The sequence below is a fragment of the Pseudonaja textilis genome, chromosome 8 (assembly GCF_049901715.1).
Source record: "Pseudonaja textilis isolate UNSWEBS1 chromosome 8, rPseTex1.2, whole genome shotgun sequence".
NCBI lineage: Eukaryota > Metazoa > Chordata > Lepidosauria > Squamata > Elapidae > Pseudonaja > Pseudonaja textilis.
The window spans coordinates 11,101,073-11,128,089 of record NC_141997.1 but is presented as its reverse complement, the minus strand read 5'-3'; the positions used below and the strand labels follow the sequence as shown (position 1 = coordinate 11,128,089).

The following is a 27,017-nucleotide window of genomic DNA, read 5'->3' as shown; positions in this document are numbered from 1 at the left end:
TGGCAATATTGTTTAATATAGACCTTATTAAATTTATACACACATACACAAAACACACGCACATGTAATCCCTATCCTACCAAGATGACTACAATGTCAAATAAAGAAACAGTGTTTAGCATTAATGTGATGGATTGCAGAGTCTGTCAGCTTTGTGAATGGATGAAATAGTGGTAGAGTTGCTTGTCATCTATGCTATTGCTGTTGCCATATATGGGAGCAAATAATAGACTCTACCAGCATTTGATTTGCTCATCTCAGTGATGAAGTGCTTACTTGTCCAAGTTAAGTTGGAAAATCTATAGATCAGGGTTGTCAAACTTGCAGGCTGGATGCGTCACACACTGATCATGCCCATGCCCGGTTTAGTAAAGGAGAAAAAGTCCCGATACATCACATGACACCGCTATGATGATGTGACTTTGACACCCCTGCTATAGAGCTTCTACTTTTCAGTTTGTGGTTTTTGTGGTACAGCTAGAAGAGGGTAAATATTCTGTTTTGTTTTTATATAAGGGTTTAAAAAAAAACCACACACACAAATTTCTTCAAATATGACATAAAAGGAACTTCAAGGGTTTTTTTCCCCAAGGTAAGAAATAAAAGAAGATAAAAGGAAGTAGAAGACAAATCAATTCTTCTGTATATTGGTTTTATGTATATTGGTCATGATGAAGCAAACCTATGGTAGATTAATGTTTTGGTAGTATGAAGTTTATAAGTTTATGCATAAAAGTTCCTCACAGTGGTTTAATCAGCTATATACCATATTTTTCGGACTATAAGATGCAACACCCCCCCCAAATGAGTGGAAATGTTTGTGCGTCTTATAGAGCAAATGTTGCCAAAACCCTGCCCACCCCCCAGCCCCCACCCTTCAGCCTCTGCCTCCCAGCAATTTGCCTCCTTGCAGCAAACAGCAGACAGCCTGGTCAGCTTCAGTACAGCCTGATTTAGCATGTGCAGCTGATTGTCAGTTGGATCTGCATCCCAGAATACCACCAATCAGCTGTTCCAGGCTGCAGGGATCACCCCCACCCATTGGCGCCGGTGCTGTTCATTGCCTCTGCCACCTATTGCCACTTCTGCGCACCCCATTTCAGCCTCCGCATGTCCGGTTTTGGGGCTGTTCCAGGGGCAGGTATAGGTGACGGCAGTGATCCCTGCCACCTGGAACAGGCCGAAAATGGGACGCACAGAGACCAAAAATGGGGCGCATGGAGGTGGCAATGGGCAGCAGTGATCCCCGCAGCCTGGAACAGCTGACCTCCCCAAAAGCTAGGTGTGCCTTATAGTCTGGAGCATCTTATGCAGAGGTGGGATTCAGCAGGTTCTGACCAGTTCTGGAGAACTGGTAGTGGAAATTTTGAGAACCAGCAAATCCCGCCTCTCACTGGGGATATTACAGTATCCTGCCCCTGCCACAGCCACCAGGCCATGCCTACAGAACTGGTAGTAAAATAATTTGAATCCCATCTTACGGCCCGAAAAATACGGTACTTCTTTTACTTGGCATGTTCATATTGTATTGACAGTTTGCCTCCATGTTAGGGAAAGGCATCATAGATCAGTGCAGAAGTATTTTTTTCTAGCATGCTTTTGTTTTATTTTTGCTCATAAAAAACAAATCATTATGCTGTTTTATTATATACCATCTCTTATGGAATGTATAAATACTCTAGTTTTCTTGATAAATATATTGCAGAAATAAATGCTTTCTGCTTAGTTCATTAATAGCAAAGGATTTTAGCCAGACTATATTATTCTAAGAAATTACAGTCAGTTTATAAATTTATGGTTACTCTTATATCACATTGCAGATATGAAGAAATTAAACATATTAATTAAAATTAAAGCAATTGAGAAAATTGTTTTCACAAATCCATTTGGCTTTTATGACTGATATTATTTAATTTGAACATATGAACAATGGAACATTAAAGAAAACATTACGTTTGTGAGGTTAGCGTTAAATATAACCAATAATTGTAAATCTTGTGTCTACATAGAGGCACCAAAGATCTCCAGCCATGGAGATAACTCTGCCTTGCGAGTCTGTGTCAACTATGTTTTTAAAAGTATGCTAGCAAATACAGATAGTCCTCGACTTATGACCATAATTGAGCAACATTTCTGTTGCTAAGTGAAACATTTAAGTAAGGTTTGCCCCATTTTATGACCTTTCTTGCCACAATTGTTAAGTGAATCATTGCAATTGCTAAGCTAGTAACACAGTTGTTAAGTGAATCTGACTCTCCCATTGACTTTGCTTGTAAGAAGGTCGCATGGCTGCGGCACACTGCAACTGTCATAAATAAGAGTCAGCAGCCACACTTCCGAATTTTGAACACATGACCACGTGATGCTGCAATGTGTGAAAAATGATCATGTCACTTTTTTCGGTGTTGTTGTAACTTTGAACAGTCATTAAATGAACTGTTGTAAGTTGAGAACTACCTGTACTACTACAAACTGTTTATTCTACTAAAACATTAGGTGCAGTCCTTTATATTTTTAACATATTTCTATGTTTAAAGAATTATCTACATAATAATTTTGTTAACTTTAATTGCAGTGCAGAATAACTATAGAGAAATTGTGTGACTCTGAGCACACACACGTCTATGTATTTTTTAAGCTATAAGTCAGGAATTATTATTGCAAAAAGACATGTAACAGCTTTACATTGACCCATGATTCCCAATTTTCATTGGCGTAACATGCCCAGAACCACATTCCAAAAGTGGGTGAGGCCAGGATCCCTATTTGAGAGACAAGCTTTTTTAAGAGCTGAGTTGGTACCTTAAGCTCCCATAAAGGGTTACTTTTCCCATTTTTCTCTCTTAGAAAAGTTTTTTTCTCTCTTTGCATGTATGGAAATGAGGGCGACATTTCTAGCCATCTGGATGATACAAAACAAAATATACCAAAAGGTATGTTCCCTCAACAAAACTCCTGTGTTTTTCACAGGCATTATTTTTTCATCTTTGAAATTGAATTTGTGGAAAATACACACTGACTTCCAACATATTTGTTCGTCCAGATATAATAACAGATATGATGGGCCACATCAGGTTTTATATTTGTATTTATTTATATCTCATATTTTGGAGAGGACAACATGGATTGCTTTTATATCCCTTCTTCACAAAATAGCACACTGAAAAGCATTAACGTATATATGGCAAGAATGAGTCAAGTATTTTTTATTAGCTTTACTATACAAAAGGTTCAGAGTTAAGTACCAGTCAAATGATCTCTTTCTTTTCTCGTTCCTCTTTTTCCAGTCCCCTAAGTCAGCATTTATCAGTGCTGCCAAAAAGGCCAGGTTGAAGTCCAATCCTGTCAAAGTTCGATTCTCAGAAGAGGTCATTGTTAATGGCCAAGTTTCAGTAAGTGCAATTTTAAGCCTTGTTTTAACTAGGAAAAATGGGATTCATTCATTCATTTTGCAAAAAAATTAAGTAAGTGTGTTGTCTCATGCATGCATGAGTAATATATTTATTACTGATGTGAAAGTCACACTGCACAAACACAAAAGACACAAGGACATTCAAATGTGTGAAATCAGAGACAAGGTACAATCACCACTACCTTTATGTTCTATGACTTTATGTTAAATGACTGTTTGCTTTCATGTTAAATCACACACATTTAATGTGAACATGTTATACAGTATACTGGAGCGTTAATTACAATGATCATTGTATGAGGTATCATTTTTTAAATACATTATTTTACAACACGTGTGGTCATTGCATTTTCAAAGAAACAAATTAAAAATTGAATCACTTCTGAGAGGACTCTATCATGTAATTAACATAGTGGTGAAAATCACTATCCCTAAGAGATTATCTTTTATTATTTCAAAAATTGTTGAGGGACTGTTGAGTGCTATAGGCATGCAACATCTTCAGAGTAGATTTTCTGGAGTAATAAAATATTTCAGAAAGTACAGCAGAAAGGTGGTTTTTTTCTGAGACATTTTAATAATTTAAAGAAATGAGTTATGAAACCAAGGGCACAATGAAGTGTTTAGTTCTTGGCAAAGTAAACAACAGCTCACTATAAATAATTCATAAGAATCATTGACTGGTACAGAAATTTATACATGCTTCGCTTGAAAGAATGCCATTTCAATTCTGATATCTTTGGATTTCAGCTCCTCGATTTTGCCCTTGCTCACTCCTGTGAAAAATACAAATACATTAATGATTCTTCTTCCCTTGCTTCTCACTGAACTGTTTTTTGCAATTTAAAAGAGAGTGAGTTGGCATGCTGGATCATTGCAATGACTGGACCCTCTGGAGTTTATTGTCACTGGTGAACTTGGAATATTCAGAAGGATAGAACAGCATCTCGATTGCAAATATTTGGGATTTTTCATTCTGTTTTTTTAATTCCATGATATATGATTTCTATTTTAAAAACTGTTTCTTATACAATAGCATGCCATGGCATGAGGGATACTGTTTCTGAAGTAAATCCAGGCTTTACGAAAACAAATTCCATCCAAGGTTCAAGCTCATGAATTACCTAAACTATAATCAGGGTATTAGAATTTTATCCTCTTGAAGAATAGTTTGTAAGTCAAACCTTTATGTGAAAATAATCATTCAATATTAACTTTAATGCAGAATTAATTATTTTCTTTTGTGAGATTCAATACATTTCAGGTTCTGTGTACATAAGGCTTTTGTTGAGTCATATTATGATTTTCTATAAAATTTAGATTAATTTTTAAGACAATATGATAATTCTCATCACAATTATTATTCTTTGAATAGGAAACAGTTAAAGATAATTCACTTCTTTTTATGCCAAATGTTCTGAAAGTATATCTTGAAAATGGGCAAACCAAATCTTTTCGCTTTGATTGCAGTACTTCTATAAAGGTAAGCTCTTTTTCTCGGAAAAATGAATACTTTTTAAACACACAATTATATGAAATCTCTATAATATTTTAAAATAAGAAAATATTATATCTATAAAATTTTGTGGGGGTTTTAATCCTTGTTCATTGATTATTTCACTTATCTCCCATCATATAAATAACACCATGAAATGGAAATACAAATTTAGTAATATGAAAAGACCACACAAATATATATCCAATCTGCAATTTCCCCACATTATCTACTACATGAAATTGCTAGAGAAGATGGTGCAATCCTTACTGCTGTTTGAAAATTGTCATTGTTTATAATACAGTTCAATGTTTTTCACACATTCCATAAAACTTTCACTTTGACAATATCACGTCAAAGCACAAGGGAAGGGAGGGAGCCCTGCCTGAAGAGTTGCAATGAAAGATATCCACCTTGAAGTTTGGTTTGACTCAGATTCAGGTGATAGCATCTATCCATAATAGAAGGAGGTTGCTATTGCTTGATTCTGAGCTATTTTTCAAAATTCTCCATTAGGCCTTTCATTCATCTATTCCCAATATAAAAGCATCCACTTCTCAAATATTATTTGATTCAGAAAAAAAGTTCAATTCCCAATTAAGATCCAGCCCTGCTAAGATTATGAGTTTTCAATACCTATGCTTGACTGCTACTGAGCATTACAATATAAAATACATACTGTAGTTTGGCTTCTACTTTACAAAATCTTTATTTTATCAACGTGGTATAACGTGCCAAAGCACAGTTTAGGTAATCTGCTAAGTCCAATACAATTGCAGTAAAGTTAGTAAAGTGTTGCTACTTTTCAGAGTACAGGTACTTTTCTTTGTCTTTACTCCCTATCGGTTTTGGTAATATGGTAATATGAAAACCCTGGAGCCAAAAACAGAATAGTTGTATTTCCATGTATTTGAGAATGACCTCTTTTATTTTGAGTGTACAGGTAGTCCTTGGTTCACAACTACAGTGGGGACTGGAAAGTTTGTTGTTAAGTGATGTAGGCATTACCAAAGCAAAACATGAATGCACCCAGTTCTAAAACTATTTTTGCCACAGTTGTTAAGTGAATTACTGTGGTCATTAAACAAGATATCGCATGACTGTGCTTCTCTGAAGACAGCAGGAAAAGTTCAAATCATATGACCTTGGGTGCACTGCAATGGTTGTAAGTATTTATAAGTTAATTTTTTCAGTACTGTTGTAATTTCAAACAGTAAACAAATGGTTGTTAAGCAAGGAATACCTGTATGGGAAGTACCACTGTCAATCTGCAAACACTGGAGAAGCTAAACAACCAACACACTTATTTGAAAGTTTGAAAAAAAAAACAAATAAATGTCAGCCCTGATGAACTTAATAGTCATTGTGAGCAACGTCATTTCCAGTAACCTACCTGGAAATAACCAATTAAATTAAATGAAACTTACCTATTAATGCAGATAGTATACATAGAATTTTATTACAAGATATAAAAGCTTGAACTCAATGGGTGGTGTTTCTGAGCTATGCACAAGATTTGGTCCAAACTATAGAAAATGTTAGATGGAATGTCCCAGTGTTTTTGATGAAACATAAAGTAAATCTGATGCATATTTGCTCAGAACTCCAGTGTCATTTCTGTTCCACTCATTGAAACCTAAGGCTGCTGTCCTGTATTTTTTTTAAAAAAACAGGACATACTGAGGCCTAGTTTGGTATAGTGATTAAGGTCATGAGCTCTTTCCTGCCTTGGGTACAAAACCAGATGAATGACCTTGGGCTACTCACTTCCTCTCAGCCACAGCAAACCACTTCTGAAACACCTTGCCAAGAAAACAGTTGGGACTTGTCCAAGCAGTCTCAGAGAATCTGACATGACTAAAAGTAAGGGAAAAAACGTCATATAGAATTCAACGGAAGCTTCTATATCAGGGTGTCAAACTCATGGCCCATAGGCTGGATGCATCACATGCTGGCCAAACCCACCACTACTTGTTTTAGCAAAGGGGGGAAAAAGTCGTGATACATCATGTGAATAAACATATTGTTCTCCTATGGAAAATTAACAGCTCATACATACCAGTTGCTCGCACTCAACAGAGAATCTACAAAACTATGAATTCTAGGTCTTTGTTTTTATCTCATTTCTCCTTTTTCATTTTAATCTTGTATCATAAAGGATGTCATCTTAACCCTTCAAGAAAAACTCTCAATCAAGTGTATTGAACATTTTTCTCTGATGCTGGAACAGAAAACAGATGGGTCTGGAACTAAACTTCTCTTGCTCCATGAACAAGAGGCACTAACTCAGGTTTGTTTAATAAATCAATTATAGGTGTAATATGGATTTTTAAGCTGCAGTTGGTTAAAAAAAATGACCTTTGAAATGATTTTTAGAAAGCAGTACTGTTATTGATATTATTTCTAGAACCCTTCCATTTAAATATCTTATAAGAGGCAGAATTTAAATTAAGCAGGAATATCATGATAGATATTCCTATAAGTAGAAATAGTCTGAGCAGAAAAAAACCTGTACAGCAGTATTTATTGAAGGTTCTACAAATTTTTCTAGCTCAGAATAATTCTTAAGTTTCTTTGCATGCATTGCATGTTTGAGATTTCCCTACAATTTTTTCAATAATATTCAATAATAGTTGAATGTGTTAGTTATTCTAAAACTTTTATATTTCTTCTTGTAAGTACTTTAGAATTGAATGAAATATCCTCATATTTCATCATTGCTGAAATATCCAATCTTTTCACTTTCAATTTCCTCACTGGTTGTAAAACATCAGTTTCTAGATTATGTTGATATTTGGTCCATTCTCCTTCTGTCCACACAAAGTTTCCTGTATCATTGATACATACAATTGCAAAATGTAATGGAGCCACTCCATTTTTGTTATTATTTGCAGTATTTTAAATCCCTTTTCCATGTACTGTATATTGTTATTAGATTATTTCATCATTTAAAATACTTTTTCCCAAACATTCCAGGCTTATCATGGTTTTAGCTCCCATACTTTCATGATGACTTTTATGAGAAGGTTGAGAAGTTGCCAACTAAATTTTTTGAATAGCCATTTGTACCTATTCATTATTAGTTATTGTTTTTCATGCTCACACACAGCCCACATACACACCATAGAAGTTTCAGAGTTAAAGCAATCTGTGAGTTTCCCCCTATTCACCTCATTTTATTGCCAGCAATTCTAAAAGGGTTCCCCATAGAAAAGTAAAAATATTTTATGTATAAACCAACTGGAATAATTATTTTGGACAGTGCATGTCCAAAGAGAAATATACATTTCTTTCTTTTTTAATCTTTAAATTGGACTATTCTGCTTTAAGCAGTCACTGAAACAGCCACTGAAACAGTTATTCCTGGCAGAAGTACTTTGAGGACATTGGAAGAAGAAATGAAGAGAACTTAGGGGAGGGATATTGGATAGCTCAATCACATGCGGGCAAGTGAGTGCTCTGCTGAGACAAGGATGATAGCAGTAAAGTCAGTTTGGCGATTAAGGTAGGGATGAAATTCAGATGTTGGGAAGTTTAAATATGGGTGACATATTGACTATAGGAAAAGGAGGAGAGGGTAGAGAGAAGATACAAAAATCTTTACCTTACTCACACTATCCAGGTTTTCTTTTATCCAAAACTCAGGACAATCAAAACATTATGGGCCTTGTTTCTGTTAACCTGTGGCTGACCCAATCTGGCAGAACATCTGGAGTAACCTCTTCCAAGTTCAAAGCAGTTTTTCCCCATTTCGTGTACATCTCTAATTATCCGGAATCTTTTTAAACAAAATGTGATGTCTTATTCGGAAAAGTATAATCCATCTATTTTGGTAATTGAAGCTGCAGACAAAAGTTCTGAGTGATTTCATTTATTTATCATTAAGAAATATGAAATATTCTAGATGCAGCATTATGAGATTCTTAGAAGCTCACTTACTAGTAGGACCTTTGCTTGGTTTTTCTTTTGTATTGTGACATTCTGCAAATTATGCCTCAACCTGCTGCTGGTGTTGCAGCAATGCAAGATGTCTGATGGATAGCAGAGTCCCATGAGGATTGGAGGTCATTCCTAGAATTCTAATCTTCATGATGATCAGTCCCTAGTCTGGTCTTGGAAGTCTTTATTCATTCTGAGTCTTTCCTGACTTCATATTCGGGTTATCTGCAGATACTCTGTCTTAGTTATGTGTCTTTCCATTTTTTAAATTATCCTTTTTGTCTTTCAGTTTATCAGAGAGATCGTTGTGCAACCATGCTGGTTTCTTCTTAGATTTCTTGTTTTTAATTTTCAGTGGTATTGTGCTGGACTGGACTTTTATGATCAAATTTTTCAGTATTTCCCATGCTTTTTGTGTTGTTTTCCTCTTTAGGATCCATGGAATTTTTCTTAGGCTCTCTCTGAGTTTGTTAAAATCAGCTCGTTTAAACTTTAAGACACTGGTCGGATTATGTTCTATTGCTTGTGTTTGCTTTATATTGAATTCCAGTATGACATATCACTCCACACCCAAGTTTGTGGTGACTTCAACTCCCTCTATCACTTCTTCTCTATTAGTAAGAACTAGGTCCGGTATAGCTTTTCTTCTATTCCCTCTTCTACCTTTTGGATGACAAAGCTGTCAGCTAAGTTGATAAGGAATCTGTTCAATTTCCTATTTGAAGCAGGTTTCTTTCTCCATTGATATTAGGGTAGTTAAAGTCTCTCATTACTACTGTGGAATACTTCCTATAGACATTTGTTAATTGTTTAGCAAAAAGTTCATCTATTTCTTCTGCATTGTTGCATGGTCTGTAATATATGCCTATAGTAATGCCATTCTTTTTCCTTTTATATTGACCCATATAGATTTTGGAAGTTTTCATCCTTGGTTGATACTGTAAACAATACCTGTCACTGATGTTGAGATCCTTTTTCTTAGAATTGTCTAAGCATTTTTAAGTACACTCTGATTAACATTGCCTTGGCTACTGAATATAAAGAATGATATGGAGAAAAACAGAAAATTCATGGTTTATTTGGGATGATTTGGGGGTCGATATCCTCATTTAAATTTCCTTTCAGTCAGCTAAGGGTTCCTGAATTATTTTAGAAGGAATACAGTGTCATGGCCTCTGAATTGTAATGAAAGTATTTTGTTTTCTAGGTGACCCAGAGACCAAGTTCCCATAAAATGAGATGCCTGTTCAGAATCAGTTTTGTTCCAAAGGATCCTATTGATCTTTTACGACGGGATGTGGTTGCATTTGAATATCTCTATGTACAGGTATGTTATAGTGTTGAAAATAGCATGATGAAATGTCAATAAAGTTACTTGTATGGATCTTTTTATGAAGCTTCCTTGCAATTAAGATTATTTTTAATACAGTATTTTGATTACAATGGGAATATCAATAAAAATAACACAAAGGATTTTGGCATCCCTGTTGATGATTTTGAAATACAGAAGAGTTAGATTTTGTTGTTGTTGTTTTAATCTGCTATATTTTCTGAAGTTTAGGGTTCCAGTGAATCTGAAAGGGTGTGGTTTGGAATATGTTGCTCTTAGCACTGAAAACACTAAAATAAAAGTTATTCTGCTAACTCCAAATTAATCAACTTAATATTCCACATTTGTCCTTTTTATCCCTAGTTATTTATGGATAATTTGTCTGGCAGTGTTAGTTCCCATTCATTATGAGCTTGCCTTTTGGAGATGAGATAGTCATAATGCAGTATTTTCAAAAGATGCTTAAGTTTGATACTCCCTCTGCTGGTTTTTTAACAGAGCTGTAATGATGTGGTTCAGGAGAGGTTTGGGCCTGAGCTAAAATACGATATTGCACTGAGATTGGCAGCATTACAAATGTATATTGCAACAGTGACCACAAAACACACTCAAAAAATCTCTCTGAAGTACATCGAGTAAGTATAGAATACAAGTTTCATAACATGTGAGTATTAGAGTTATATGAAATTTGTACTTAAAGGAATTCCACTCTAAAATTTAATGGTTTTATTTGAAGAAAAAAAAAACTCTAAAGAATATTTATGCTAATACGAGAATTTGAGTAAACTTTAACTCATATTTTGTACTTGGAGATGATTGTCAAATCAACTTAAGTTATAAAATTGAAACTTCCTCACCAACATAATTTCTTATTTACTGTTTAATTTACTTACATGTTGATAGACTCTTGAAACAATATTGCTTTATTTGTGTATCATTTTTGTTAAGGATTTTAACTACAGTACTAAAAACTAATGGAAACTTTAAAAAAAGGAAAAAAAAGAATATGATAAAGAAAAAGAAAAGAAATGTATTAAAAAAATTACTTCCAACCCTTATTACGTGTGTGGACAAATGTAATAAGTCTTCATCCCCATAAGGTTATCAGCAGATATCTTTACATTCCATATCCCATCCCTTATCTATCAACATATCTATAAAACATCAACATTTCTATCTTGGTGTCATACAGGTTTGCCAGAACTTTTTGAAATAAATCTCTTATTTGAATCTTGATCAAATAAACCACCTTTATATTCCTTTCTTTTACTTCTAATGGTCTTCAAAGATCTTCAAGGATCTGCTTTAATATTTCCAATGTTATGTTTTGTGTCAGTTTTAAGTCACATTTAATCAGCACAAAAACAGGCTTGTTTTTCCCCCTTCTGTTGAGAATTTTTAATCTCCTCTTGTGTCCAAAGTCTAAAATTATAAAGTTCCTTATTATGAACCAGATAGGCAAAATAAATCTGGTTCCCATGAGAAGCTATTTTTATAGTCAATTCCAAAATATTAGAGTAAAACTAAATATTCTAAATTTAACTGGACCCTCAATGCATTTGCAACTTTTTAGATCAAAGTCTTATTTAGCTTTTTGCAGTTTACTTCAAGTTCTTTAAGATTCAGTTTGTGCCACGACAACTCTTATAAGAGTGTATTCTTAGATTACAGGGTATTCTATAATATAATATGTGTATTCTATAATTATATATAATACACTACAAATTTAGAAGAATATTTAATTTAAAAAAACAAAGAGCAATTCTGACAGCATGAACAGTGAAACAGTCCATATTTGCTTGACCATATAACTGTTTTCTCAAACTGCAGGTAATTCTCATAGAAATGTGAATTATAAATATCTTTTAAATTGCAGAAAAGAATGGGGACTGGAAACTTTTATTCCATCTGCTGTACTGCAGAGCATGAAAGAAAAGAACATAAAGAAAGCACTTTCACACCTTGTCAAAGCAAATCAAAATCTAGTTCCTCCAGGTAAAAAGGTAATATATTTGCATCTCAACAGAAATTTCATAATAAAGAGAACAAAATCCAAAGGGGAGAATTGAAAAGAAATCTTTCAGACACAAAAAATGACCAACTTATTTTTTAGACATTGCCTGGGTAGTGCTTATTGTATGTTTAAAGACAATGGAAAAATAATTTGGTGTTTTTTTTTAATATTGAAAGTACTGAGAATATTGAAAGTACTGAGAAAATACTGTACTTGTTAGTCACAAGTAAATAACTTTTCTATTCATTTGATTTGATTGAATTTGCTCTGCATTACATAACAAAAGTGCTTGAAAATTCTTTTCCTGTTTTAAATCATCTATATGGGGCAGCTGTATCAAATTCAAGGCTTGTGGGCTGCATCCGGCCCACGATGCTTAAATCTGGCCTGTGGGGCCGTTCTGGAAATGTCAAAGGACCGGCCTGCAATGCCTCTGCCAGCTAAAATGGGCCGCAGGGGGCCCCATAGCCCGTTTTTGGCCTCCCCAGCCTCCTGCAGCACTCCACTGGCCAAAAACAGGCCACGTGGGAACCTCACAATGGGGGGGGCAGGGAGCAGGGGGAGACAGGATGGACGCCTCCTGCAGCACTCTGCCAGCCAAAATGAGGCAGGGGGCTGCACGCAGGCCCCACTCACCTAGTTTTTGGGCTTCATGGCTTCCTGCAGCAGTCACCTGGCCAAAAATGGGCAACATGGAGACCCTACAAGGCCAATTTTCAGCCTCCCAGCCTCCTGCAACACTCTGCCGGCCAGAAACAGGCCACATGGGGCCTTGCAAGGTCTTCCCACAGCCTCTTTTTGGCCAGCACAGTGTTGCTGGAGGCCAGGGAGGCTGAAAATGGACCTTGTAGGATCTCCACGTTGCCCATTTTTGGCCAGGAGACTGCTGCAGGAAGCCTGGAGGCCAAAAATGAGGCACGTGTGGCTTGCATGTAGCCCCCACCTCATTTTGGCTGGCAGGGTGCTGCAGGAGGTGTCCATCTCATCTCCCCCCAGCTCCACCCCCATTGGCCCATGGAGAACTACAATGCTGATCCAGCCCTCAAAGAAATCCAATTTGACACCCCTGATTTAGGGAATCTTCCAGTGCCATATATCTTTCTCATCATGCAATCCCCTTGGTTTTTTAATACCATCAAGTGAACTATTCTGATTTAATTATTAACTTTTGGCATTAAAGGATGTAGGCTCTGGTTTTTTGAGATTCACGTCATATTGGATATATCTAAAACATGCTTCATATATTAAAAGGCACTACTAGATGTAGGTAATCTCTCCTGAATTCCCTTCATTTCAGAGCAATGTATGATGCAAGGATGCATTTAGCTTTCTTTGAGTCTAGACTAGTTTTGCACCTTGAAAATGATTTGGAAAAACATTGTGTACCTTCTGCATAGAGTATTTCTGTTGTTCACATTGAAACAGCTCACATACACCTGCAGAAAGTAGGGGTCCCTTTAATGAAAATTAGAGAGATGCTATGCTCACACTAGAACAAACCTGAATTAATTCTTCTGAATTATTTGCAAAGTATGCAAACCTAGAAATCTAGTAATGTCTTGTCAGAAATTGAGATTAGATAGAGGAAAATCAATTCTTCCTAAGGCTTCCTGATTTTAGCAACAGCATGGTCAAGCAAAGTTCTCTCTGAATCTTTGTGGGTCATTTTCATATTAGAGTTGTGGATCTTCAGTGTCATTGTAAAGATTTTGCTTGAGATTAGCTACTGTTTTCTTCATTTCATCAGAATCTCTTTAAGCTATATAAGGATCAGGAGTTATGCCGATAAATTAAGATGGTGTTGGAGTCTACAACAGCTTCCCTTGCTTTAATGTCTGAATGCTTTCAGTCTTATACCTGCTATTGCTTAGCTAATTCTTGATTTGGGAAGGGATGGATCATGGAGGAAGAAAATAGGAACCATTGCAAAAGATGGTGTGATCTGCATTTCCCTGGTTTATGATTAGGAGAAAGAGTTCAATTCAAATATATTTGTTATTAACACAACCATAGAATCCCAAAGATTCTAAGAACTTGGCCTACTTGGTGCAAGATCTGCTGAAGCATTTTGGACTGGTAAGTACCAACCAGAGACAGCCCCAAAAGGGGAATTTTTTCTACTGGTCAAAAATGCCAGGGAATTCCAAAATCTAAAAATGATCATAATGCCCCCAAAATACCTACTTGTGTTTTATCATTGGAATAATTTTTTAATCCCCTCCCTTACTTTCAGCTCTCTGCTCTGCAAGCCAAAGTACACTATCTCAAGTTTCTCAGTGACCTGCGACTATATGGAGGACGGGTATTCAAGGCAACATTAATGGTGGGCTTGTTTCTCCTGACTTGTTATTCATTATAAATAATATTGAACCAAGTTGTATAATGTCTTCAATATTATTTTCCATAAAATTACTAATGTTATATAATTTATATTAGCATTGTTTTTCACAAGGCCAAGTATATAAATTTAGAAAAGCCTTCAAAAACATTTTCCGAAAGGAGCATTTTGATCTATAACCTATTAATAATATGAATTAAATGAAATACATTCAGTGAGATAAGGCTACTTTGGATCTATATGCATAATGGCACTATATAAAGTTCTGTCTTTTTTATTTCCTGTGTTGTAGCAGGGAGAAAAGCGTTCTGAGGTTACCTTACTAGTGGGACCAAGGTATGGCATCAGCCATGTAATCAACACTAAAACAAATCTCGTAGCTCTCTTGGCAGATTTTAGCCACGTGAACAGAATTGAAATGTTTGCAGAAGATGAAATTACTGTCAGAGTTGAGCTTCATGTGTTAGATGTAAAAGTAAGTTGATTGTTCATTGGTATTAACAACAAAAAACTGTTTATTGTAAGAATATCAACTAAAAGAATTCAGTCAGTTATTCAGTTTTGGTTTAGAATTCTAATTTAATTAAGAATTTAGAATTAATTCTATTACATTGCAATAGTGGATGGGCATTAGAAAACAAAACGCTTTTTAAAGGTTTATTTTAAAATAAAATTACTGTGACAAATTCACAGTATTTTAAGCAAAATATTTGCTCTCTTTACTTCTTATTTTCATATTTGGTATTCTAATACTACTCTAAAGAAATAAAGAACAAAAGTTTATTCATAAAAAAAATCCACATGGGAATAATGTTGAGATTTGAACGTATTTGGAGATTTTGAAAATATTTGAAGAATGAGTTGAAATATAATGATATGTATCTTAGAAAATTCAGTCACAATCTTATTTATTTTGAACTAATATTCATAGTTATCCTTTATAGAATCAAGCTAACATTTATTTACAACATTCTCTTAACATGCACTGATTTTTCCTTGTATTGCTTTGATGAAATTTAAGGGCATTAAATAGCAGCTCTTATAATTTTATATACTACCTGATTTATTTCAAGCAAAACAGAAATGACTAATTTGTTTTTCATTTGATGTTTTTACTACTGTGTTCATGGCACTGAACCGAAAAAAATAATTATTATTTTTGGTTCACAAGATTTCAAAAATTGCCATCTTGATTTTTTAAAATTGAACCTGACTGAATTCTTATGCCAGCTAAATGATAAGTTATAGAGATGACAACTCAGTAATTTTCTCATTCAACTTTCAAAAAGATGCTATCTTGATCAGAATACCCTGGTCAGTTAAGGAGACAGCAATGTTGGTCCCATACAGGTCTGTTACAGGTCTGTTAAAAGTTTTATTCATACACAGTTTTTTTCCCCCAAATTAAGTGACTTATCATTTCAGCTGTCTATTTCAGAATACTTACGTATTCTGTCTAGATGATTTCTGCAGCTTCTATTGCCACTGCTTTGTGTTATTGGAAGTGTAAGTCTTGATCATAAGATGCGACCTACCAAGTAGAAAACTAGGGCAAATACACTCCTTACTTGTGTGATCTCACAATTCAGCTTTGCTATAACCAAGAACCAGTTTCAAACTGATCTAAATAATTCTTCAGAGGTGATGACACCAGACATAATGGCTTCTTTCACATAATAATGAAACATTATTAGAAGGATAATTGAATCCCTCCAATTACTTTATTGCAATTCTTAGTATGTTTGTAAACAGTTTTTTGTACAGTACAGGTGGAACCTCTGGTCGTGAACACTTCCATTCACAACCAATTTGGGTGTTGACCAAAGGTTTTTACCTCTGGTTGCGAACGGGTGCTCAGGTGGCGGTACACAGGCGAAGGGATTTGCTGTTCTGTGCTGATTTCCCCTTCCATGCCGCACCATTTTTTTCTGCACATGTTCTTCTGGGGATGTCAAAATCGGGTGACGACCGAATTCTCAGAACAGATTACAATTGTCTCCTGAGGTTCCACTGTATATTCAATAGCAATGTTTCATTGTTATGATTTCTGCAATTTATTGCATATGCTAGAAAATATATTACTATAAAAAGCTGTTATTTCCCCTATGTGTATCTGACAAATTCATGGAAATCTGTTGAATGTCATAAGATAAATATGTTTAAGATCATTATATAAGTGTAAGTACAATTAAAATACCTGTATTAACTTATAATTAATTCTTCATTTTATTTCCAAACTCTACTGAATTTTAGTTGTTCTGACAATATGTCTTTTTAATGCATAGCCAATCACATTGCTGATGGAATCATCAGATGCTATGAATCTTGCATGCTTAACAGCTGGATACTATAGACTCCTAGTTGATTCCAGGCGATCAATATTTAACATGGCCAACAAGAAAAACTGTGGGACCTGTGAAACAGGTAATTAATATTACAGTGCAGTGAACAATGCAGTAAGCAAAAAAATATACTTCTTTATTTTTCAGGAAGCTTCTACTTCAATGGAGAACTTTTGATAGTAAAGCATTTGGATTTTCAAATGTGATTTCTAAGTTAAGGGTGACATTCTTGAACCTGATTTTTTTATTCCTGTTAGAGTTATTATCTGCTTGTGCCCAAATATACTTTTTTAGAGTAGGCAGTCAACATTCTTTTTTGCTTTTTTATTTTTATTGTAAATCCTTATAAAATTCACTGTGGGTAAAAAGAACTCATCAAGAGCAGCTCAGAATGGATAAGGTTTTAGAAGTATATTCGAAGGTCATATAAACAGGATAAAATTCAAAGAGTTAATGTTTAGGAATTACAAATTTAATCTGAAATATTAAAATACTGCATAATCTATTTTGATAACTCACTTTTTTCACCTCTTCTGTACCCTTCTTTTAGGGATTGAAACTAAAGGGAAATTTAATCATCATGGATCTGAGTGGAACTGTGTAACCAAAATGACTACATTCTCAGCATCGGAGCAGAAAGCCCATATGTTTGCTGATAATAAACAAAAAGCTGGAGAGGTCTCCGATAGTGCCATATGTCCAAAAGAATACAGACATCTGTACATAGAGAATGTTTATAATTCAAGTGAACTTGATCAACAGCTGGCTAAACAAAATGACTTTGCAGAGGCAGAAGATAATGAAAATTCAAACCCACAACCCATGCTGTCCTTTTCTGGAGGATTGGAATCAAGCAAGAAAATTCAAGGATCTCCAAGAGCTGCAAAAGTATCTTTCATTTTTGGGGGTCATGATTTGGATGGTGTGAATCCTCAAACCCTTGGCTATGAAAGATTATTGGATGAAAGTCCAGAAGCACTAGATAAACAGACCACCCTTTATATAAGTCATGCCAATGACATTAAGAGTTTGGAGTTGTCCCCAGATGCTGAAAGTTTTCATTTTGCTGCTAATTCTGTTTATGCAGGCTTACATGATGGCAAAATATTTGAAGGTGCGGAAGGAATAGAAGAGCCGCTGCTGCATGATATTTGCTATGCAGAGAACACAGATGATGCTGAAGAGGAAGATGATATCAGCTGTGAGGAAGACATTATAGTTGGAGAAATCGATAGGCCTGCTCTTCTCAGCCTTTCAGGTTCTAGTGATGATATCATAGACTTGACATCACTCCCACCTCCAGAAGGTGATGATACTGAAGACGACTTCCTGTTGCATTCTCTAAATATGGCGATTGCTGCTCCTCCACCAGGATTCAGGGATAGCTCTGATGAGGAAGATTCTCAGAGTCACACAGCACAGTACAGAGCAGACAAGGAGGAAACTAATAATGTTGCGAATAGTGATATTCCAGTGTCACTTATTGATGCTGTCCCTACTAATCCTGAAGAGAAATGTGAAAAAGGATTGGAAAATGTTGTGGTATCTACGCTTCAAGCCCTGAAAGCCTTATCTGCTTCTGAGGAACACCAGATGAATGATAATTCAGGTTCTTTCACCACTGTTACCTTTATTCATTGAAAGAAATCATATCATTTCATCCCTTTTCCCCATTTAGGCTTTTCAGCATTAGCTCTTTTGAAAACATTTTGTTATTGTGTTGTTACTTTTTGACCATCACCTACAGACACTATATAATAGAACTACCATTACATTAAGTTGCCTTACTGGAATCAATGCAATATGTGTTTCAATATTTCAGAACCATTTTAAACTTATAAACCCTTTATCTTTATCAGTATATTGAAATGCCTGATATGATTTCATTAATTGGCTCTTGTGTTTTGTGGCATACAGGTGTAGCCATCTTGAGAGCATATAGTCCTGAATCATCGTCAGATTCTGGCAATGAGACTAACTCTTCTGAAATGACTGAAAATTCTGAATTGGCCAGTGCACAGAAACTGACTGAAAATTCCACACGAATGTTTTTACCCACTAATGAAAGTTACCAACCTCTGTTGGAATCACAGGCTGAATTCTCCATTACCAAGAATCAGGTAGGAGGGCTGCTAATGAAATCTGTCCATTCATCTGCTAATCAGCAAGCTCCAGAGCTCCAGTCAAAAGTTGTGCCTTCAAAGCAGATTCTTCACTCGGATAGCATGGAGATGGAACCAGAAACCATGGAAACAAAATCTGTTACTGAATATTTTAGCAAGCTGCACATGGGGTCTGCAATATATTCTTGCACTACTAAACGTAAAAGTAAGGTGATTGATGGAGAAGGAAAAGCTGCTCTTGCTGGCAACGGTCTTATGAAAAAGCAACAAGGACCCAAAAAACCAGAAACCAATGAACAAAAGGGTAAAACTCTGTCCTCAAGGGAGGGTCAACATGCCGGCACTTTCAATGCAGAGAGAACTGCCTTTCGCAAGGACGATCAAAGATGGTATGCTGTTTTAGATGAACGGGCAGTAGAGAAAACAGACCCGGAAACAATGAATGGAAAGACAGTTTCCAGAGTTTCCAGTCTTGGGAAAGCAGATATGAACTGTAAAGATGAAACGCATCCTGAGATTGACCACAGTAGTGTCTTAGGGCATGAGCTAGATGAACATTTTGTGTCTGGTACAACTACTCTGCCTTTATCCAAAGACCGAAAGGATTCTGAAGATAGTAATTTATCTGCAGATGATCCTCTTTCAAAGCTTCCAGAAGCTGAACACAGTATGACTGGATTGTGTGAGTATCACTTAGCTAAACGCATGTCATCTTTGCAGAGTGAAGGTCCCTTTTCCCTGCAAAATTCGCAGTGCTCTTCAGTGGATGCGGGATGTAGTACAGGCAGCAGTACATGTGGAACTCCAGTTGAATCTCCTCTTTGTACTTCTGATGTTAAGCACATTATGCCTGATATGACAGGAAAAAGCATCAGTTATATTCCAGGAGAAGACAGAGCTATCATGCATCCCAACCATGGAACATCATATAAGGAGCTGCATCAACCGTCTGAAACTGTGTGTCACAGAATGGTTGTGCCTGCTATGCATTCTGCGACTAATTCTGCTGATCCTTTATTTGGGACTTTAAAAGATGGATGTCACAGGGTTCCCAAGATTAAAGAAACTACAGGTACAGTAGCATGAAGCCATTAATCTAATTATGCATATAAAATAAATATACTGTCTAAAAGTACTGAAGTAAACTGGAATATAGGGAGCCCTTGCTTAGCGACCACAATTGGGATGAGCACAGTTGGGAACTCACCTTCGTAATTAGGTGACAGAGATGCTAAGTGAAACATCTCATGACCGTAATGGAATTAAACAGGTCAGTTACTAAACGAGGTCTACCTGTATCCCTGTTAAAATGTTATTAAAATTATTTCAGTACAGGTAGTTCTTCACTTACAAAATGTTGCTTGAAGTTACAACAACACTGAAAAAGTGACTTTATGACCATTTTCCACATGACCATTGCAGCATCCCATGGTAACATAATCAAAATTCAAATGCTTGGCAACTGTTTCATATTTATGATGGTTGCAGTGTCCTATGGTCATTTTTTGCTACCTTCTGACAGGCAAAGTCATTGGGGAAGCCTGGTTCATTTAACAATCTTGTTATTAATTTAAAAATTGCAGTGATTCACTTAACAACTGTTGTAAGAAAGGTTGTAAAATGGAGCAAAACTCACTTAACAAATATCTCGTTTAACAACATAAATTTTGGGCTCAATTCTGGTCATAAGTTAAGGACGACCTGCAATTTTTAAAAATGTACTTTAACCTGTACATTGGATGGGAAGAGGTACTGGAGAGAAAAATATTAAACAGATTTGAGGTAATAAATGCAAAGTAAACATTTTAAAACAATTTTCCAATATATTATTATAAGTAAAATAAAATAGATAACATTTAGAGATAATCTCCACCTTTCATTCAGTGACCACTTAAGAGAACAAGCAGTAGAATTATATGGCTAGCCATGCCCCTTTAAAAAAATATCCCTTTATTTGAGCAGGTAGAACAAATGACCAAAATCTTATTTTGGAATCAATTTTATTAAAGATAAAAAAGGGAACTGTCGCTACTCAAATGCCTTGATACTGCCTTGAATTCTAGATGCTTAAATGTCCAGAACAAAATTGTAAGTGGATGAAATAAGGCACATTTTTGAACACAGTTATAGTAATAAAAACAAAGCTATCCGAATTCTGTTATTGAAGAGACAAAAATATATAAATGTAATTCAGAATAAATACCTGACTAATTATTCTAAATTTGTAATAGGTTAAGCTTTCATTAATCATGATTCGCTATTAGCCTAGTGATCCTAGTGTCCCAAATTATGACACAATCATTTTTCCCTATTTAATATTTATATCAGTATCCCAATATGACCTCCTTCATGATATGTGAACCAATTCTTCAGCCACATAGCCATTGATGAAAACTGTGGGAGTTCAAGTCTACATATATGGAAATTATCCGGGAACCATAACAAGCCTATGGATTCTATTTATGACTTGGCAAAAATTATTCCCATAGGTCATAATAGTTCACTAAATCTTAATGGCAGATTCATCCGTAGGATAAATGGGCTTATAAGCGGTGGTAAAAAGAGAAAGAGAATATTTTCTTTTCACCACAAGCATGTGTAATATCTCAAAAGCATCCACCGTAAACCTAGCAAAGACTTGAAACAAAAAGCACACTAAATTAGTTGACCCACTACTCTATTAAGTAACCTATCTGATTTACAAAAGAATAAAAGCTAGTGTTAAAGCCAAATGAAGTTGGACCATGAATTCATATGATTACATGTAAAAGTTTAGGCACCCCGAGTCAAATTGTATTTTTAGTTAATCCGCAGACATAACCTTCAGTGATTCAAAAGTTAAACATGGTATCTTTCTGAAAATTGGAATGTACACCTATGATTTATCAGCAATTATTTTTTTAATTGAAAAAAAAACAACTGGCACCCATTGCCTGTATACCCCAAGGCAACTGTTACCTCTGCCTTGGCCATATTTATATTACTGAGTGATATTCTAGAAGGTTGGGAAAGTTCTTTAAAGCTTAGAGGTGCCTTTTTTTTCCAGTTCAATTTTCAAGATTATGGAGGCAGAACAATAAGTAGAAGGCTGAGGCTGATATATGTGGCCCTTTGGTGCTTTTTTGAGTGGTAGGTTTGATTTTAGAAATCAGAAAAGCTGGAAAAAAATCACACCAAATTTCAGCATTTTCCAATTAATTTGGCTAGTGTTGTGAGACGGTCCACACCAAAAAGTCTGTAGCTGACTCAGTGCAACGTACTGACTGCCTAATAGTATCCTAATGAGAGTCCATTTAGTTATTAGAATGTAAGAATTAATTTCCTAAGTTCAAAAGTGTTTGGTCTTTAGCATTGTATTTCAAATAACTATCAACTTGCTGCCTCTAAGAAGCTCACAAACCCAACACAAGAGCAAAACAAAAAACCTACCTCTTACCTGATGTTATTTGCTTGTATGGTACCAAGAATGAGAAATCTTGTGTTGAGTAGAGCTGCATTTATTTAGAGGGGCAAGGTCTAAGGTTATGTGAAGATACCACATAAAATATGCATACCCTTCAATAGAAATAGACTAGGTATACTTTTCAAATTCCAAAATCAAGAAAAAGTCCAGTTTTTATAAACAGCAAGCTTGATTTAACAGTTCTGATTTTTCTAATGATCCCTTTCAAAAGAGCTATAACTGAATACGTTTATTATGCTTATGGTATATTTATTCATATTATTAAGCCTTAATAAAACAAATATCATAAGACAGAAGTTTAATGAAGTCAATTTAGACATTAAATTGTTTTGTTTTAAGATTCTTAATAATTCTTCCTGTACTTCTACTACCCCTAGTGTAGCTTTCACAGAACCTGTGTGTGAAAGACAAGGAGGCATGCCTTCAGCTTTTCCTAGACAGCCCAGAGCTGGTTCCATCCTGCTATCATCCTACATTCACTCAGAATCAAAAGTGCCAAGTCAAAACCAAGACTCTTTTGATGTTCCCAAAGTCAACCTGTCAAGTGGGGTAGCAGTCAGTTTATGGCCATATGATACAATCGGAGGAAGCCTCAGAATGCCACAGAAGAAGAAGGTTTTGCAGCACAGCAGCAGCGCCACTGCAGAAACCACAGGCATTGAGATGTTTCTTGGGAAGGAGAAAGCTGCCGTCAGTGTATTGCGTTCAGAGATTTCTGAAACATCTGACTCAAAATTAGAAAAAAGAGGAGGACTTCCTCTGGGCAAAAAGCTATCCAAAAGTTATTCCCAAAGTTCCATGAACATCAGCACGAACAGTAGAAGATCTTTCTTCTTGAATGCTGTCCAAAAGCAGCCCAAGCAATACAGAACGTTACCATTACGAAAACGAGATGCGAGCAACTGGAAATGCCGCAGCCCTTTTAGCTCTTGTTTCCTAATGACGGGGAATGTTGATGACGATGATGAAATTGAATATGCAGGCAGCACTCAACTCTCCTGCCTCTGTCAGCCAGAGATACAGGGCACATTAGAAGAATTGACTACTCAGACTTCTTCCACTGAGAATGAGGAACACAAGGGGAAAGGTGTAGAGGCCCTCAGAGAAGCAAAAGAGAGTCAAGAAGGCAAAAGCAGAAGCCAGCCAGATTTCAGTAACATGTCCTTTGATGCACAAATTGCAAGACTCAGTGCCATGAAAGAGAAGAATTATGCAGTGCCTGATGGGTTTCTTGCAGCACAAAAGGATGCCAATGAGCTACTCTGTTTGGTCCGGTCAAGTGTGGGCAAGAAGGAGGATCATCCAGAAACACATGACCTTAAACTTTCTCAGTACAAGCAACTGTTATCTGTAGAATCACAACAGTTGGGAAGTGCCTGCAGGAAAATGGCCATGGCTGAAAAAAGCCCAGAGGAAATGCTTGTAGCAATGACTTCAAGCTTTCAAGTTCTCTGTTGCTTAACAGAAGCCTGCATGCGTTTAGTTAAAATCATGAACTCTGAAGCACAGCAGGAGGAGATTATAGTGAAAGTAGATGAGGTTGTAATCAACTACATTTCTCTTCTAAAGGCTGCTGAAGCAGTGAGTGGAAAGAGTTCGAGTAACTCTAGCATGAAACTTTTGGCTTGTCATTCGACCACCATGGCCACTATTGTAAGCACACTAACACGTTCTCTTAAAACGCTTTTAAATAAATAAATAGAAGTCACTTCATAATCTATTTCTGCAAAGCCATACATTTAAAAACTCTTTTATTTACTATGTAAAAACTAAAATTAACAAACATGCCTCTCTCTCTATATATATATTTTGTTGTTTTATATGAAATAGATAAGTGACTATACACATACACATACTAATAATCTTTAGGCCATTTATATATCCTGTCTCATTCATGTTTTTCATATGTGAAAAACAGCATATATATATATATATATATATATATATATATATATATATATATATATATATATTATATTATTTCCCACGTCATTATAGTTGTGCTTTTAAAGTTGTAGCTATATAGTTGTAGCACAACTATAATGACATGGGAAAATACCCGAACAAAGCTGAATACCATACATGTAAGTACCCATGAAAACTTAAGAAAACATACACACACACACACACACACGTGTGGGTGTTTATATAATTGCTTCTTTTTCTTTCCAGGTTTATACTTGGAAACCACAACATTTACAGTTAGAACTAAAAAATGAAATCATAATGTATATAACAGTGTTTAGTATTTGAAGTATAATTTTTAATAGTAAAATACATTTTACACTTCAGAGACTACTACAATTTATTAAAAATCAGCCACACATGAACTCCTACCAACACACAGACACAATAAATCTTTTGTTCACATTGCTTGCCTGATGCATCTGTTATGTTACAGTTTATTTCTTTTGTCACCTTTTGATTAATTTTTTAAGTCCTGAAACATCTCTTGCAAATATTAATACAGACCCAAAATTCAACAATACCATGGTTCCCACAAAATAAGACCAAATCTTATTTTGTTTTGGGCCTCAAAATAAGCACTAGGGCTTATTTTGGGGGGATGTCTTGTTTCTTTTGAGGCCGCCACCGCAAGGTGGGAGTGGGGAAATGCTCCATACACCCCACACCGACTTACCTCAGGGCCCCCACAGCCAGACCATCCATGCCCTGAAACCTGCCTCACCTTGTGGCTGTGCACTGGCACGTCGCTCGGCCGCCTGCTCCATTGCAACCATGAACAAGGAGAAGTGGGCCAGTGGCCATGCAGGGTCTTGCTGGACAGGGCTGTGAGAGCTGCTGCGCAGAGCAATTGTTGGCCGTGGATGGCCTGGCTACGGGAGCCCTGAGGTAAGCTGGTGTGCACGTGGGCCAGCTCCATCCCCACTTGCCTCGCCTCACCTTGTGTCGACACCACAAGCAACCAGACAGAATGTGCTAGTGGCTGGTTGTGCAGGCTTAAATAGAGTTTATTTGGGGGGGGGGGCTTATATTGGGCAGAAAATGTTTATTTTCAGGTTAGGTCTTAATTTTTGAGGAAACACAATAAAATACAATTTTCAGGTGTTTAAGGCTGCACTATTTCAGGAACATCTATGAAACAAAATTGTATGCAGATCGTTCTCATGCTTAAAAGAAACATATTTCCTCAATATCAAAACAGGCTAGAAGTAAACCTGTAGTTGCAGAAAGTCATTGCCCTTTAGCCAGTGAATCTTGCTGATCTGGATCCCTTTCAATAGAACAGATAAAAATGCAAATGTGTGAGGTGTCAAGAGTTTTTCTGGGCAGCAAGTTCTGTCTTGTTTTGCAGTCATTTTTCGATATTTTTATCCCTGGCTTTTTTGACAATGCTTGAAGCAGTTATTCAAAATTATTTTGAAAAGCATGTGGCATTGCAATACTGGGTCAATGGGCCATAACAGTTGGTGTGGGAACACTGTTTCATTTGATACAGAATGATCATGCAGGCTGGGGCTGCTGTGAATTGTATTTCTGAATACTCAAATTTCTCATCTCTTCTATAAAGAAATGTTGATTCAGCAAAGAGCTGAAGCCATATATAGATTGACAAAGACCACATAATAGTTGCCCATGCTTCCTTAGAGAAGATGAATATATTTCTAAAAGATCCTTGACTGATTTTTGTCTCCTCTTCTTCAAGGTAAGAAAAGCAGGAAACTAATTGGGAATTTTGCCAATGATGAAAGAAATATAGCCACAGATTAGGGGTATCTCCTGGAGATTCAATCCTTTGTAGAATTTTGGGGTCATAAATTTCTGAAGCCAGAGATCATGACAGCTAATATATTATGAAATTATTGATTAGATTCAGGATAACTAGGGACATTTGTGGTATAACTTGTGCTTATGGACTTACATCAGGTTTCTTTATTATTTTAGTCTGTGTTTTCTCCAGACAGCTCAAGATGGCAACCTAATTTCCCTCTTGCATCCTTGGAACAAAGCTTAGACTCAACATGAGGGACTGTCCCAAGGGTTTTATGATTGAGTTGGATAATTATATGGCTAATTGCTATTCTTCTATTATCAAAGTACTTGTGGGAATTGGATTCTACCACAGTATGTGTTTACTAGAACTTCAGATTAAAACAATCATTATAATGCTGCCCATTGCTAACCATAGTTTGATATGTAACCAAGTTTTTTTTACCTGTGGTTTATAGAATAAACCAAAATTGCCTGTATTTCCTGATTACTGTAATCTATAAACTGTAGTTTTCAAATCAATTGAATCACACAACATGCTATCAAAATCAAATAGAACACATTTTCGTTCAGATAAAATAATCAACCAGATCAATTTCATACATTTTTCAATCAATATTTAGTACAGAAAAATAAAAAATAGCATTTTTTCTAAACACATAAATTATGACCCAACTATGTGTACATACTGCTCACCCAGATGTTAACAATTATGTCAATCGGCAGTTTGTGAAGAAATGATGTATATGAGACAATCTTTATTCCATTTCTCAGAGCTGTTCAGCACCATACACGTAATAGGACTAAATTACTATCATTTCAGCTTTTA

General features: G+C 35.8%; 1 protein-coding gene and 1 long non-coding RNA gene across 7 annotated transcripts in view; one reads left to right on the top strand and one right to left on the bottom strand.

Moving 5' to 3' along the window:
• The window catches only part of FRMPD4 (FERM and PDZ domain containing 4), a 197,481-nt gene extending 173,105 nt beyond the window's left edge, over window positions 1-24,376 (top strand). For 4 of the 6 annotated variants that reach the window (XM_087938333.1, XM_087938334.1, XM_026714290.2 and 1 more), the window contains 12 exons: window positions 3,288-3,392; window positions 4,788-4,895; window positions 7,066-7,197; window positions 10,054-10,173; window positions 10,675-10,811; window positions 12,053-12,179; window positions 14,424-14,513; window positions 14,821-15,003; window positions 16,814-16,952; window positions 17,421-18,479; window positions 18,788-20,065; window positions 22,839-24,376. In XM_087938333.1, coding sequence (XP_087794459.1) covers window positions 3,288-3,392; window positions 4,788-4,895; window positions 7,066-7,197; window positions 10,054-10,173; window positions 10,675-10,811; window positions 12,053-12,179; window positions 14,424-14,513; window positions 14,821-15,003; window positions 16,814-16,952; window positions 17,421-18,479; window positions 18,788-20,065; window positions 22,839-24,154 — 4,794 coding nt within the window. In that variant the 3' untranslated portion in view covers window positions 24,155-24,376. The remainder of the gene's footprint in view (window positions 1-3,287; window positions 3,393-4,787; window positions 4,896-7,065; window positions 7,198-10,053; window positions 10,174-10,674; window positions 10,812-12,052; window positions 12,180-14,423; window positions 14,514-14,820; window positions 15,004-16,813; window positions 16,953-17,420; window positions 18,480-18,787; window positions 20,066-22,838) is intronic. The other 2 variants (XM_087938335.1, XM_087938336.1) reach the window with 1 other exon arrangement.
• The window catches only part of LOC148125112 (uncharacterized), a 35,165-nt gene continuing 26,628 nt past the window's right edge, over window positions 18,481-27,017 (bottom strand). Inside the window, exon 2 of the long non-coding RNA XR_015744544.1 lies at window positions 18,481-19,843. This is a non-coding gene — a long non-coding RNA (uncharacterized LOC148125112). The remainder of the gene's footprint in view (window positions 19,844-27,017) is intronic.